The following is a 15,968-nucleotide window of genomic DNA, read 5'->3' as shown; positions in this document are numbered from 1 at the left end:
GAAATTTACCGATATATAAAACTATATTTTAGAAAAAAAAATAGGCGAAAATATTTAGTTTACCGGTAGAGGGATGGCAACGGGGCGGGTCTGGGGCGGGTCTGGCTAAATCCGAGACCCGCCCCGCGAACCCGGCGGGTCTAATCCGGGTTAGACTCGTTGGACCCGTCAAAAATTAAATATTTTAAATTTATTAAATTAAAAAGTTTGAAATTTTTAAAAAAATCATTAAAGTAAATTTCAAATATATATTTATAAGATTTAAGACAATAAAAATATTCTAACAAATTAATCAACTTGTAATTAATTAATAATTATTAACCAAAAAAATATTATAATTATATATTTTTATACTAAAGATATCACAATAAAATAAATTCATTTCAATCCAATAATATTATACATTCAACTTATAGATTAAATTATTATTATTTAGTATAAAAATATAATTATACATTATTAATATTACATATATATTTTATATTATATATATAAATAAATGTATATTTTAAATATATATACATAAAAATATTATGGCATTATGGGCGGGTTTGATGCGAGGTGAGTCTTAAACCTGACCCATTGCCATCCGTACCAGTATATATAAACAATGGGTCGCTGCCACACGACTAAGCAACGTTGGCCTTGCCTTCAATCTTCACGAATCCCCCATTGCTCATTAACGCGATCGAAAACCTAATCCTCTGCGGCACATTTTTGCACTCGGCAAATGTTGTAGATTATCTGTTCATTAGATTCATCGGTTGAATCCTTGTCGCCGCCGTTGCATTGGAGGCATCCCTGTGATGGACGCGGAGGTGATGAAACGTGCCAAGTACAAGTCTTCTGTCAAGGACCCCGGTGTTCCTGGCGTTCTCAAATTGGTGATGAACCCTTACTTTCACTTCCCATGTTTTATCTGATGCCTGGTTACAATAGTACTCGTATTCGATTTTGAGTTCTGCTGTTTTATCAAATCAATGGTCTGTATGTAGTGACAAAGTTCCGGGTGAAAATGGTCGATTAATATAACGCTTTTATTTTTTAAAATATCGGCGATTTCGCTGACGTCGCGGAACGGAATGGCGATTTCGCGGATTTCACGGCCATCGCGGAACGTTTTATGTCATTTTTTCAAAATTTTTGAATTAAAAATATTCCAAATTATATAATTATTTCTATTTTTATTATTAAAATACTCCGCGACGATAACCATTACCGTTCCGTGAAATATCAATGGAACTGGAACAGCAGCCTCCGCGACCGCGATTGCGAACCATGGTAGTGGGTGTAGAGTGATGAGTTACATGAACGACAGTTTCTCGCCACATTCCATGAGGCTGTCTTTCTCACCATTTGTTACGGGTTACGACCCAACAATGAAGATCGAGTAAATGCATTTGTTAGAATGAGTGTACTTGGTTGGTATCATGTGAATAAATTACTATTATTCTAAATGAGGGAAGTTGATAGGCAGAACATTTATCCCAAATTGGGTCTTTTTCCTCATTGTCATTTCACTTCTTTCAAATCTTCTTGAGGCATTGTCTCCTCAAACTGTAGCGACTTTCAATTCAAAATTTTATGACTTCAAATTTGAAATTTCCAATCGCAGCATAATAATTGTTCACAATTGGCGCTTTCACCGAGGAATTCATCAAATGAAAATTTTCTTAGCAAAAAATTTAGTGAATTGAGCGAAATCGACAAATTGGATTTGTTATAGGAAATTTTCAAATTGAGGAAAAATTGATGGATGTTATTGATGTTATATCTATTTTACTGTCGGTGAGAGATACCCAGATTGCAATTAAACTCTTGGAAAAATTAAGGCGATCAAACCATATTCTATCTCGAAATTTTCTATAAACTATGGATGCTCATGCCTATTCGGAAGAGGAAATTTTTAATGAAAGAGCGTGAATTGAAACTAAATGTTTTCTGCATTGCAGCATCACCAGCCTGCACTACGCTGGCTCATTAACTGATCAAGTGCTTTTTTAATTTACATTTCAAGGAGAACCCGTTAAGTGTAGCTCTAGCACATCATAAAGGCCACAGTCAAGACCCCATCATGGCAAATTTGTGCAATCATAGAAGACACGGAGGCAAAAACAGTCGTGGTTGTGTTTGATCAATTGTTGGCTGGATAGAGAGAGAGAGAGAGAGAGAGAGAGAGAGAGAGAGAGAGAGAGATAGGGAGCGGTAGAGAGAGGAGAGAGAGAGGGTGCACATGTGATGATAAGTTTCATGTTAAACAAAGCAGGAAATATTCTGAAACTTTGACATCGCTTAGATAGCAAAAGAATTGTAACATCTCCTTCTGACCTTGAAAACAAGGTCATTTTCAAGGGAGAAAGGATTGTCACTACACAAAATGGACATCAAAAGACATCTAATTCCAAATTCTTCAATTTTTAAGTTTGCAGTTGCAACACAATGGGTGCTAACCTGTTCAAACTACTTTTTATTCCCTGTGGATTTTGTATAGCTACTATCATATTTTGAGTAGTTCTGATAATGCATCAAATAATGTCTTATGGTGTCAATATTCTTATTTTCTGTGTTTGTTCCAGACTATGGAAAGGTTTGTGTTCATGCCCAGTGATCCAAAATCATCTGCAAGGCTGAGTGTGGAATTTGGGATGATTAAAGGTTCTTATATCATATCAATTTTTTTTCTGTTTGGACCCCAATTTATTCTAAATTATGGTTTCGAGTTTATTTATCAATATTGGCATGGTATCCTCATGTAGTAGAAAAAATAATGAAGAACGACTAATGAAAGATCCTTACGTTTCGATTGAAAGATTTCTCACAGATTTGAGTTATTTGTTCAAGTCCACGGTATTGAAAATATTTCAAATCTATAGACGTATCATTCTTTTTTTTTTTGATAAGAAACACAAATATTATTAAAACATTATAGGAGTTACATTCAAAGGTGGACCAGTGGTCCACAAAATTCTCTAGACTAGTTCAAACATTAATCTAATTCAAGATCAAACTCCAATCCCTATACAAATCTAAAATTGAAAACGGTTGGAATTCTGTTAAAATGTGTAACCAAGCTGCTACTCTCAACTTAATTTTATCCCAAGTCTCTCCGATCGAAACCTCTTCGTTTTCAAAGATCCTCATGTTTCTTTCCAGCCATACGATCCAGCAAACGCAATGTATTATGACCGCCCAAAGAATTTTCCCCCTTTTTCCCAGTGAGCACCCCAAATCTACTGCGAACAAATCCTTCGTGGTCTTCGGTGTCACCCACGACAATCCCAGATCCCTCAACACTAACCACCATAAGGAGCTCGTGTATGACATATAGACATATCATCTTTAAACCATGTTAAAAAACTAAAAGGTTCAAATGGATTGAAAACCCATTCTCTCCAACTTAATTGTGCATCCATGTCTCGTTTTTCATTATTGAAGTGCAACAATGCCCCTGAGATGTCTTTAATTATCTTCATTTGCAAGTTGCAGGACACAAATTTTCCAAGGAGGGTGCTGCTAAGCAAGCCCTACTGAATCTTACTCAGGACCAGGTTTGTTGTTATAAATTGAAGATCTGATTCAATTTGAGAATCTTACTTAGTACCTTTGCGGAGTGAAATGTTATGTCCACCTTGGTTTTGATCTAATTAACAGACATGCCATTTGTGTTGTTTTAGGGTGGAAATTATATTCTTGAATTCGATAATTTTCCAGATCGTGATGTATGTCGGGACTTTGTTGGTGAGTTACAATCGTGGTTGAATATGTCAAAGGGACTTACATCTAAATTACTCCGTCAAGGAGTATGGGATTCATATATCTCATGCTTGTCAAGCTTGCCTCTTCTTTTCCCTTATAAGTGGCTGATGAACCTGACACATTGGTAATTGCTTACTTATGTGCAGCCACTGCCATTGCATTTCACAGTGAAGCTGGAGGAGTGACCTCTGATAAGTCTGCGGCAGCAGTTGGTACCGAACAACTTAGCACATCAGAAATGGAGTGTCGAATTAAGCTACTTCAGGAAAACAGGTGAACACATTTTCAGACAATTTAATAAGATCATTGGCATTGACATTATCTGACAAGACAAACATTTTGGTTTAATTGGTTCTTTAACATATCTATCTTTGAGATCAAGCATGACTTCACTTAGATCCACTTATTCAAAAGCACCACCCATGGATGACTTGACATCTATTAAGACATGATTTATTGAACTTTTAATTGGTTCCCCTGGGCAATATACTATAACTTTATCTCCTCTTCACGCCAACAGAACTGATGAAGGTATAATAGTAATGAATTAAAGTGAATGGTCATATAGTAATAGTGCAGGGCGATGGTTGACTGCATTCATTCAGGTATATAGAGTCTGTTTTATTTTGTCAATGTTGCCCCTGGCATTGCTCTCTAACTGATTTTTTTGTTTATTTCGTCATGTCTGAATTGTATAAATGTGATGTTGTATATGGCTGGATGATTAAAGCCTAAATGAAAACTTATCTAGATACCTTTTTTCACTTTGGAAATAGCCTTTTGCCCTAGATATGAGAAGTTGTGGGCTTATAGATGCTTGCCTCGCCCAATAATTAGTTGATTTACATTTCATTACATCAGATTCATAATGTTAGCTTTGATGCCCATGAATTAACTGAAAATAATAAAGCTCTATTTGGATAAGTAATTATTTAACTTTTTTATAAAAGTGCTTTTTTGAAAAAAAAAATTGTTAAAGGTTTTAAAAATTGTTTTAAGAATAAATATTCATTTGGACAACTATTATATAAAAATATTTTTTACAGTTAAAAATGTGTTCTTTATTATAAAAATATCAAAAGATACCTTTCAATGATTTTTTTAAAATTATACTTGGAGAACATTTTTTTTTTAAAAAAATTCATAATATCTTTTAAAAATTCTTGTCCAAGCATGTATTTTTTTCCGCTTATAAAACACTAAAAACATTTTTTAAGTACTTGTCCAAACAGAATTGAACAAATATATTTGTTTTTGCAATTTTCTTGTGCCAGGTCATTTTACATCCTTCATTTCAGTATAATGTTTTCATATTTAAAGTAAATCTTAGGTTGTCATGTTTGTGGTTATGATTGAATACAGGTTATTAGTGACATCCTACAGTTTTGATCACAACGAATTCTTTCTTGCCCTTCTAAACCAATTTACCGTACAATACAAACAAAAGGGGATGGCTGTCCTTCTTTATGATCTTTGCTGTTTAAATTTGATACTCTAACCACACCCATTAATTTAAAATGCTAACAGTTCTGAGTGGCAGCGAATTACAGAGACTTCACAAGCAATTTGTTATTGAAGGTATCTTGACAGAGGCTGAATTCTGGGCGACAAGGAAGGTTCGCCACTGGAATTTTAAGTAATTTTTAAATATTTATTTATGAGAAACAAATAGAGACGAAAAGGAAAGTGTAAATTTTCCGTGGATTAATTTTTTTCTTGTTTGTTCTCAAAATCTAAAGGCGGTTGGGATTTATTTGTTTTGGTTTTCCATTCCAAATTGTTTTTTTTTTCTTTTTTTTTTTAACGGATAGTCACTTGTATTGTCTTGAAATAAGATTGGTGGAAGTTCTAATAGTTGATTTAGAGGAGCTATTGGTGGAACATCAATAATCAATATTTATTGTTCACCTGTTGAGAGCAGAAATTGCTGGAGCAGAATGACAACAGACGGCCAAAGCAGTGGGTTGCCTTAAAAAATGAAATGTGGACTGTAAAACCATTATCTGACGGTCAGGTGCCTACATAGATCCTTCAGCACTCTTATGCGTATGTACATGTTAGAGTAAATAGGGCTGTTTCATTATGCGTAAATAGTGTTGTTTCATATTGTGTACTTGTTTTATGATCAAAAGTGGATTTGCTGAGTCCAGACCTTAATTTGATTAGATTGAAAAGTTTATGTGGGAAAGAGAGAGGGGGGTGGGTATGCTGATTGTTTGTGCTGGTAGGTTCACACTTGTCATTGTGGCCCTTTCAGAACAATATGCATAAGCCACTTCAATGTTCTATTCAGAGGATTGAGATATGACGATCCTTTCACATGCTTGAAGCTTTTTTTTAATTTTTAATTAATGTTTTAGTTTTATTCACAACCATATCCTCCCAGCCACAACCATCTTACACCCTGAAACCCAGAAAAGTGGAGATTAAAAAATGGAAAAGGAACTAGGAGTTTGGTTGAAACTATAGAGAGATAAGCGATTCATTTTACATTCTCAGGCCAATCATTTCTTCTTCTGGCATTGTTTTGGTCTTTGTGATGGGCCTTAGACGTCAATTTAATGGAACATTGATATGGAAAGATTTGGCGGTTCATCATTTTCATGAGTAGAAAAGTGCTGGTGCTGGATGGCCATGGATGGTGGGGATAGTGGTGAAATTGGAAGTTGAAACTTTATTTGCTACATATATGATGTTACCCCATTGAGACAATTAATATTTGCTTTGGTGGATCTGAATTATTATAAGAATAGTTGTTTTGAATTATCCTTTGATGGTATTTGTTTTGTTTTTTGGCTGCAAAAATAAATATAGACGCAGCATTATGAAGTTGCATGTGTGTGTGTGAAAACTTGTAAGAACAGGCACAAGTTAATGGCTGCTCAGTCTTTCTAAAAACCTAGGTTTACTGCATGCGTTCAGTTTGAAAATTTGTTAGAACAGGCACAATTTAATGGCTGCACAGTCTTTCTAAACCTAGGTTTATTGCATGCATTAAGTTTGAACCATGATAAGTTTATGTAGTCTACTAGTCTTCCATCATTTCAACATGGACCTGTCAGTCTCAATTTTAATTGTTGTGTTTGCAGTCAAATAGAGTAACATTTAACCTGACACCAGAAATCATTCATCAGGTATGTTTCCTTGTAACTTCCAGGTTTTTTTTTTTTTTTTTGGGTTTGTGCAGCAGTAGTAAGTGAAAAGATGCCTCATCTAGATAGTGTGATCCAAGATAAGTTACTTATTTCTATACCATAGGGAACAATAGAAGTATCTTAATTCATCTCACTTGCTACTGTTGAAATTATGGAGGAAAGACAATGGTAAATGGGCTACGATTGGTATGGCCATGTGTGATGCCATTATACTAAGGACAGGAACATAATTGAATGATAAATTCGGGAAAACAATATCCTTTATGATTTTTTAGGAAGAAGATCAATGATAAATTTGTTTTTAAGTTTATGCGGCTCAGAAAATTCTTTCAGTATTCAAATTTAAGCAACAGTTTTTAGAAGAGTCATATATCTAAGATCCTTAATTTATAATGACCATATTTCTTTGGGATTATAATTCATAAAATCTGAAAAATCTATGAGGTTTACAGAATAAGTGTACCCTTTGTGTTTTGTCATGGAATAAGCTTACCAATCAGTAACCACCTTGTGTTATCAACTCTTCTTCAGTTATGTAAATTTTTGGATTTAGGGTGAATGTTTGAAACAAACCACTGACACAGATGCGTTGTAGGAGAAGAGAAAAGTTGAAAATATATTTTTCTTTTGTATGCCTCTTTCTTTGCTTTGCTGTTTGTCACAAGTAAATTATAATTATTGTTGAATGCTTGCAGTATCTTTATCATATGCATCTGTGCTCTTTTTTAACATATGGATTCTGAATTATTGTTCAGATATTCGCCGAGAAACCAGCTGTTCGTCAAGCATATTTGAATTTTGTCCCAAACAAGGTTAGAATACCTTGAAACTTCTGATCATATTTTGAGATTTTTCTGTTTGCCAAATATTTTCTTGTGGTTCTTCTTCAATAACTTCTCCCTTTCATTCGTTGGTACACTAGTAAACTTTATAGTTTATGGTTGATGTGATGTTCTTCGCATGTCCTATTGTAATTTTCAGTGGGTTTTCTGAACTTTGTGTGTTTCATTCATGGTTCTTTTACCTGGATCCAGATGCCTTGAAATTTAATCATATTCTTATTAACTTGTAATGAGTCGAACTTAGAGCTTCGGAGATGAGACCAGGTGATTTAATGATGGTAGAAAGAAGTCTAATTTTTTGAATAACCTATCTGTTAATTTGCTTCAAAGTAATTTCATTTTTGGATGGTGCTATTTAATGTTTTGTTCCAAAGAATCAGTTAATGTTACTTTGTGAAATTTTGTGAAGTTATATGAATTATATACATAAACTAAAAATTGTCACTTCTTTGAAAGTTATTTATGTGTCTGATATTTCGTGGTTAAAACACTGCTATCCTCTTCAAAATGCTGCCTAGGCAAAGTGGTTTGTGTAGTAATATTTAAGAATGTATACTTTTCCTTTTGCAAAAGCTTGAGGATATAGTGTGGTTCAAGTGTTTGTTATGGATTGCCATAACCATGAAAATCACTAAAAAATGAATTTTACTCTTCTATTCCAGATGACTGAGAAAGAGTTCTGGACCAAATATTCAAGAGCAGAATATTTTCACAGCACAAGAAATGTGGTTGCTGCTGCAGCAGAGGCTGCTTTAGATGAGGAGCTTGCTGTTTTTCTGAAGCAAGACAAGATGTTAGTTGATGAAGCTCGCAGAAAGGTGATTTTAAAGAGTTAGTTTATTTTTTATCATGCTGGAATATACATTCTCATGCAGCATCTTGTGTCTTTTGTGATCATCTTTCGCTCATTTTGGTGACAAATTTTTTTTACTCAATTTCCAGATCAGGCGTGTCGATCCAACTGTGGACATAGAAGCTGATAAGGGTGATGACTACATACATCTCCCGGTACATTTGTGGCACCGATAATCTGCATTCTTATCCTTGTTACTAGTCCCGCTAGTACTTGTCCATGGACATTTTTTTCAAATAGAGGCTTTCTTTGAGACTTTGACCCACTTTGCATATCTGATACCCAAAAGGTTAATATTTTTTTTGAGTTAAAAAAGGTTAATATTTTTAAGATAAGTTTGTTTGTGTTAATGACCTTAGCCATTTCCTTGATATTTAGTTCCCATTCATTTCTTGTAATTTGAACTTTAAATCTTGGTTCCGTGTTTTATGTGTGCAACTGCATTTTGGTATTGACCGTGTGCTGTTCTAAGATCTATGATTTTATTATCCTCTCTTAAGCAATTTTTCTGTACAACTGCATGTTGGTATTCATGGCATGCTATAGTCTGATCAATGAATTCATTACTCTCGTTAAGCATACTCCATAAAGTGTAGGATCGTGGTCTACTTAATGATGATACCAAGGATGTTTTAGATGCTCAATATGAGCCGTATCGAAGATCCTTCTCACAAAATCTCAACCAACATGCAGCTGTTGTTCTTCAAGGAAGAGTTGTAGGTTGGTATTTCAGAGACTTCTAATGCTTATTTATCAATAAGAAAGGCTTTCTGCTTTTAGGAAGTGAAAATTTTCAATGTAGCTTGAAGTTCTTAAATAATTTTCTGGTTTGTGAGAGTATGGCCATATTTGTTGCTTTTGATACCTGTTAGATGCTGGGATTATGATTTTCAGCTGACCGGCAAATGGCAGTGTAGATAGTCTAGAGACAGCATGACATGTTTTGTGTAGATCCTATAGGTGACAAACCTAATGCTCTATTTAATAAGGCTAGATGAATTTATGGGAGGTGGGAACGTTGTCTGTGGATGGAGAGACTAGCATATTTTATCCAATCTTATCCTTCGAGAATCTAGATCTTTTTCTGTAGTGTGCACATTGGTGAGTGAATTTGTTTGTGTATATGGGAGCATGTGCGTGTGTTAGCTTTCTTTGCAACTTCTCGTTTTCTGGGCTATTAGGTGCTTATTCATATAATTATAATCAAATTTTGTTTTATTATCCATAAACAACTTCAGGTTTGGTTTGGTTGCAAATTCTGCTACTAATCTGTTTATTCATCGTTGATTGCAGCCTCCACTACTAGATGCCAAAGCAGTTTGATTATTATCCAATTAATTTACTTCAACGTGTTTAGATCTAATACTAACTACTTTGTACCATCACTGAAATACAGGACAGCCTGACCTTTTTTTTTTTTCCCTTTTTCGAACAATCTGATAATAGATGTTGGTCTAGGAGATGCGAGGTCTGTTGCTGAAGCCCTCATCAGGGCAAAACACGGTTGGTATTGCCAATTCACAGGTTTCTTAGTTTCCATTTTTATATGTGACAGTTATGATCGCTGACTTGTAATTATATTTGCAGCTGAATTGGCTAATGACTCGTCTGATAGAAATTTGGATCGAGAACGCTCAGACAGGATTTCTCGAATGGCCGAGATTGAGGATCTTCGGGGGCCTCAAGACCCTTCAGTTGCACCCCTATGCATAAAGGTTTGACTTGGTTTTCTGGGAATTGCATTAAAATCTTATTATTTTCTAATTTCTTTATTTCTTTACGCAGGATCCTCGGGATTACTTTGATTCTCAACATGCTAATGCCCTAGAACCATTGGGGGATGCAGGTTCAGGTGGATACACAGACTTACGTAGTGTCAGGTCCAGCGAAGCCTATGATTCCTTAAGGGAACTCATATCTGATGTTAGAGACAGAGGTCTGAAAGAACCATTAATGAGTCAGGAAGTCCCTTTCAAGGTACTTTTGTGCATGAACACTTTTTGACATGGTTTATGCAGAGAGAGGCTTGTATACCTTCCCAATGGCTGATGCTACAATATTTTACTGCTCTGTGTTATTGTTCACAGGTCCTTAACGTGTTGACCCAGAACATCTCTAGCACCAAGTTTAATATTGGAAAGAACCCTCATGAAAGTGTTTTGGATAGCTTGCCAAAAGTTCTTAAAGAGGAGCTTTTACATGTAAACTCTGACCCAAACTTTTGCTTAAATATTAAACAGTTGCATGCAAAAATTTTCAATTATGACGTTAGTAAATTTTCTATATCAATTAAATGAAAAAGCTTATTTTTTTTGTGGCAATTGGTGTATATCAATCATTGGTAATGTCAGAGTAAAATAATCTTTTTTTATTTCAGCACTGGACGTCTATCCAGGAATTATTGAAGCACTTTTGGTCGTCGTACCCAATAACGACGAAGTACCTTTATATGAAGGTCAGTTCTCACGTTTGAAATCCTTGTTGTGCCATTATAGAATTCTTTATAGCTAATCTAACGAAGTACTGCAATATGGGCCCGACACGAAAAATTTGTCGTCTTAGCTACGATGAGCATCTCTGTAATGGATGAGAATTAAGGACAAACTCCTAAAATCAAGAATGATGTGGTGCACAAAAGATTAACATATGGAAGATTCAGAAATAACTAATAAGGAATTAATTAGAAGGATTTTATTTACTTTCTTTTTTTTAATATTGCATGCATTCTAGCTGTGGATAGGGGAATTACGGCAGGTTTCTTGCTAGGAAAAATGAATTGTCTTCCTTATATTTAAATGGCTAATATTACAAGGAATAAAATTATCCAGAATTCTAAAATCAAATATGTGAATGTGAGATCGGGGGCACTCTCAAAGAGCCTCGAAACCCTATCCAAAATACATGGCTAATATTGTAAGGAATAAAATTATCCAGAATTCCAAAATCAAATATGTGAATGTGAGATCGGGGGGCACTCTCAAAAAGAGCCTCGAAACCCTATCCAAAATGCATTGATTATTCCATAACGTAATCCAAATTTGGGACTATAACAAGTTGGTATCAGAGACAGTCGTCATGGGGGGATTCCAAGCACTACAGCCACAATTCGAAGCTTTTGTGAAGCTGTATCAAGTGGACATGAGAATGCAGCCAGTGAAAAAAGGCAGCAAGCTCTTCTTGATCAATTGGAGAAGATATCCAAATGTCTGTCAACCGTGCGAACTGAAGAAGATCGGAGCAAAGATAGCAACAATCAACAGGGCCCAACAACTAGCATTCTGGAATATCAAGACAGTGAGACAGCGAGGATGGCTTATCCAAAGTACCTAAAAATTTAAATCTAGATTTTCCCCGGTACAATAGCCAATCAGACTCACTGAGATATCTTAGTCAATGTGAAAATTTTGTCCAACACCAATGCGGACCAGAGAAATACAACGAAGGACTGGCCTCTTTCCACTTTGAGTGCAATGTCGAACCGTGGTTCCTCAAATTGGAACGAGATTGTCCAAAGTTAAAGTGAGAAGAATTTAAGAATTACCGCCATTTTGCGCTTAATCCTTGAAATACTCCTACAACAATTGTTCAGTGGATAATTTTTCAGAATAGCAGGAGAGCAGCTACAATTTGGAAGATCCTGGAATATCCCTTAAGCAGATGTAATGAGCGAGAATTAAGGACAAACTAATAGAAACAAGGATGAAATGGGCACCAAGAGATTAACGAATGGTGGTTATAAAAAAAAAGAGAGAGAGAGATTAACGTATGGGAAGATTCAGAAATAAGGAATTAATTAGAAGGATCTTAATTAGTTTCCCTTTTTAATATTGCATGCATTCTGGCCATGGATGGGGGATTACGACAGATTTCTTGCTAGGAAAAATTAATTGTTTTGTTTTTTTAAATTTTTTTTTTATGGGAATGGCCTTCCTTCCTATTCAGAATGCATTGATCATCCCATAACGTGATCCAAATTTGTTACCATAACATTCTCCCGTTTTCATCAGCAGCCTGATTCGAATGAGCTAGAGTGCTGCGAACTTTTGGCTGAGGGAGTAGTATTTTGGGCTGGGAAAAGGGAGGGATTTCCCCTAGTTTTGTATGCGCCTGTCTGGGGAAACCAAAAGAAATTTATAACAGGTTGAGCCTTGGCGTAACTTTGAACCTCATGAAAATGAGGGTGTGCAATAGTTTTACAATTGTTTCTCTGATCTCATTCCTTTTTAAGTTAGATCAAATTTAGTGAAAGACGATGGTCGTTATTCCATCATCAAAACAATATTGAATCTCACTTTTTACTCTTTGATCATTAACAGGTAGCTAGATTGAAAGATGCAATGTCACAAGTGTATCCAAAATTACAGGTACTTTCAGTTCTTTTAGATTTGTTGACTTCTCAATGCATCTACATTGCCTAATATCACTTTTTAAAAATTTCATCTGGTAGCAGGAAATTAAGGTGTCTGTTCAATCGGATTTCAGGCATCAAGTTTCACTTCTCGTTCAGCCAATGCAACAGGTGTAGTACTATCTCCCCAATGAGGTTGCATTAAGATTTTCGTGCATAGAGTACAACTTCTGCAAGAGTAGTTTCTGAATTGAAATAAAATGTCTTGGCAGAATCAATCTCCAACTCCATTCTCTTGTGTTTTGCGGTTGAATGTGGATAGATGACGATCTGAGAAACTGGTTGAAAAGTTTGAAATATCGGATGAACTTATAAGTTATAACTTGAGGGTGCTATCAAGCAGTTTGGTAAATGGGAAGAAACACTGCAATGTTTTTGGCACAGCAAACCCATTCAAATTCAAAAACCACTGGTTATATAAAGGAAATAGTGATAGGATTACAACTTTTTTTCACAAACTTCTGGAATGACCTTTATACCTTCATCCCTTTTCTCTTCCTCAGAGGATGATATATATGTCAAGGGTGCTCAGTATTCTCGTTAAGAATCAGTATATGCCATCATTTTTCATTCAACTTGCAACTATGAGTTCTGTGCTAGCCCTTACATTAAAATCACTTCCAACACAAGAGAAGATGAAAAGCACATCCAAGGCTCTATGATTCAGCTTTACTTGCAAATTCTGAAATATCGTTTTAAACATTTGATGCCTGCATGTGGTGTGTTTTCGTCTCTCGGTTGGCGCCAATATATGTGCAACTTGTTGGTTCAGGCTCTGGATGCTGCCTTGACACATTATGAAGCTGATGTTCAGAAGAGACTTGCTAGGAGCGGAGAAAGACATAATGGAATTGTGTAGTAGCAGTTCTAATCTACCAAATTCAGCATTGGGATTGCATACATACATTGTACATTCTGCAAAATTTTGTTCTGTGGTCCTGTCCAGGAAGAGTCTCTCCATCCTTTTTCGAATTCTTAGGTATGCAAACGTTATGCATACTTTTTTTAAAAGATCGAACACCACGTGTAGTGTACTCAACAAATTTTTAGTTGGACATGTTTCCAGTTTCCCTGCTTTGATTTGGGAAATTTGAAGTGGTGTGTAATGTACCGTGCTCCTCTCTCCAGATTAAAGAAGAGGACATCTCGGAGAACAAATGATGGAAGAAACATAAATTCTTCTGTTAATGCACGGGTGATTTACAGTTTTCCTCTTTTAAATTAAATAAATAGAAAATAGCATTCAGCTTTATATTGAGGATCCATTTCGTAAAAAATAATTTGGCATAGACTCAATTCTTAAATCAAAAGTTCAAGACATAAATAATCGTTGCACAATAAAAATGTAAACCACAATAAATCTTCAACATTGTTTCTTTAGTTGGAGAACGCTTCTTTGTGCTTGAAAGTTTCGAATAAATACACTACATCAAAAAGGCATTCCTTAATGAGAAATTTTTATGTAAATTTTACAATTGAAACTATTCAGTGTTAACATACCTTATTTTGGTCAAAAACTATTTATAACTGTAACACGCTTTTTAGATGTTTTAACATCTGGCTACTTTCTTAGGATCATCCATCAATTAGCGATTAATGAATGAGAAATGGTAAATTTAAGGATTTTTGTATTAATCATACGACGAGAACTTCGGGTGCGACATTCCCTTCGAGGTGTTATTGAGACATAAAAATTAAAATCCACCCAGAATCCGTAGAGGAGTTATCAACTCAATGGGTTGCTCTCCGTTCGTAGTTTGGGCTCTTGATTTTGGCCTCTTTCTGTTAACTGAGAATATTGAGGAGTTGGCTTCTTATTGGTTCGAGTTGGCTTAAAGTTTTTGTCCGAACAGATGATTTTATGCCTAATGATCACGAACTCTATTGCATATCTAAACTATCTATTTTATAAGTTTGTTTTGTGAATAGTCTTAATTGTTTTATCTTAATTGTTGTTTCATTTGAATGATGAAAAAACAATTGGGTATTAAGTCATTTCCACAAAATGTAATAAAGCTAATTTAATTCTTCATTATTTCATTAATTATGATCTTACTATTGTTACTATTTCTAAAAAAACTAAACATGTTTAAACCATTGTTATCAAATTAGATTGTATTAATAATAACCAACTACTATTGTTTAAAATATTATTATTATTATTATAATATGACTAATTGTTCTTTTAAAATTGTTTAATTTTATATTTGTAATTAATTATGTGGGAAGAAACGTGATTTACATAAATGATTTTGAGAATGGATATAAAATCACATCAATATCGAATTTATTTGAAATTTAACTCTTTTTTCAAAAAATAATCGTTTGTTGTGACGGGAGTTAAGCGAACAAAAAAAATAGGTAATAGGCCGGCCGCTATCACCGTTTTTAAAAGTAACAAATGAATATCAAGGATTTTCTTAACTCATTTCATATCATGTTAATTTTAATTAAATTAATGTTCATCAACAAAATATTAATATAAAATAAATTTTAAAATATTATTTTATTTTTAAAAAAGTTTTATTCAAACCCCTAAATTGTATATAATCTAATTTAGAATTGAATAATTCGAAATGTCTTATCAATTGTGTATTAAATGCAACATTTATTACAAATTAGTCACATTAGCTTAATTTTGTAATATATTTTTTCCCAAAACCTCTTTTGTTTAGTTTGAAAATAATGTCTATAACTATTATCGATCAAATATTTATAATATTTATTAAACATTAATTAACATATTTATAATTCTAGGTTCATCTCGCACGTGCATCTTCCTAATGATTATAAATAACACTCTTCCAGACTTCTGAAATAACGATTTGAAACTTCTACATCCAAACTTCATCTTGACAGACTGCATCTCAAGACAACTTTGAACGCAATAAACACATGAAATTTGTTATGATTCTCTACCTTCCTCGCTACCAGATTTCCCAGTTCTGCGCCTG

The 15,968-nt window shown here is 34.5% G+C and overlaps 1 protein-coding gene across 5 annotated transcripts; it reads left to right on the top strand.

Moving 5' to 3' along the window:
• The first annotated feature begins 604 nt into the window (after positions 1-604).
• LOC140885222 (general transcription and DNA repair factor IIH subunit TFB1-1-like) lies at positions 605-14,272 on the top strand. Of its 5 annotated transcripts, XR_012150842.1 has the most exons (21): positions 605-884; positions 2,577-2,655; positions 3,487-3,548; positions 3,675-3,738; positions 3,903-4,029; positions 5,297-5,372; positions 5,678-5,770; positions 6,846-6,890; positions 7,667-7,723; positions 8,416-8,571; positions 8,696-8,761; positions 9,203-9,326; positions 10,053-10,109; positions 10,194-10,321; positions 10,392-10,583; positions 10,694-10,807; positions 10,984-11,061; positions 12,923-12,970; positions 13,054-13,125; positions 13,787-13,993; positions 14,143-14,272. XR_012150842.1 is itself a non-coding variant. In XM_073292170.1 (20 exons), exons 1-20 carry the CDS (start codon positions 807-809, stop codon positions 13,278-13,280), a joined length of 1,767 nt encoding a protein of 588 aa, XP_073148271.1. In that variant the 5' UTR covers positions 605-806; the 3' UTR covers positions 13,281-14,272. The 5 variants fall into 5 exon arrangements, 4 of the variants coding, with proteins under 4 accessions (XP_073148271.1, XP_073148267.1, XP_073148270.1 ...); XM_073292170.1 differs by having other exon boundaries at positions 13,057-13,125; positions 13,227-14,272; XM_073292166.1 differs by having other exon boundaries at positions 13,787-14,272.
• Positions 14,273-15,968: the final 1,696 nt, after the last annotated feature.

Source organism: Henckelia pumila, chromosome 2, assembly GCF_033568475.1.
Source record: "Henckelia pumila isolate YLH828 chromosome 2, ASM3356847v2, whole genome shotgun sequence".
Classification (NCBI taxonomy): domain Eukaryota; kingdom Viridiplantae; phylum Streptophyta; class Magnoliopsida; order Lamiales; family Gesneriaceae; genus Henckelia; species Henckelia pumila.
This window is presented reverse-complemented; position numbering and strand designations above follow the sequence as displayed.

Coding starts and splice junctions, on each gene's coding strand:
- LOC140885222 (XM_073292166.1), top strand. CDS start 807: ATGGACGCGGAGGTGATGAAACGTGCCAAGTACAAGTCTTCTGTCAAG. Junction 4,030..5,296: donor AAGCTACTTCAGGAAAACAG/GTGAACACATTT, acceptor TCTGAGTGGCAG/CGAATTACAGAGACTTCACA. Junction 5,373..5,677: donor AATTCTGGGCGACAAGGAAG/GTTCGCCACTGG, acceptor TGTTGAGAGCAG/AAATTGCTGGAGCAGAATGA.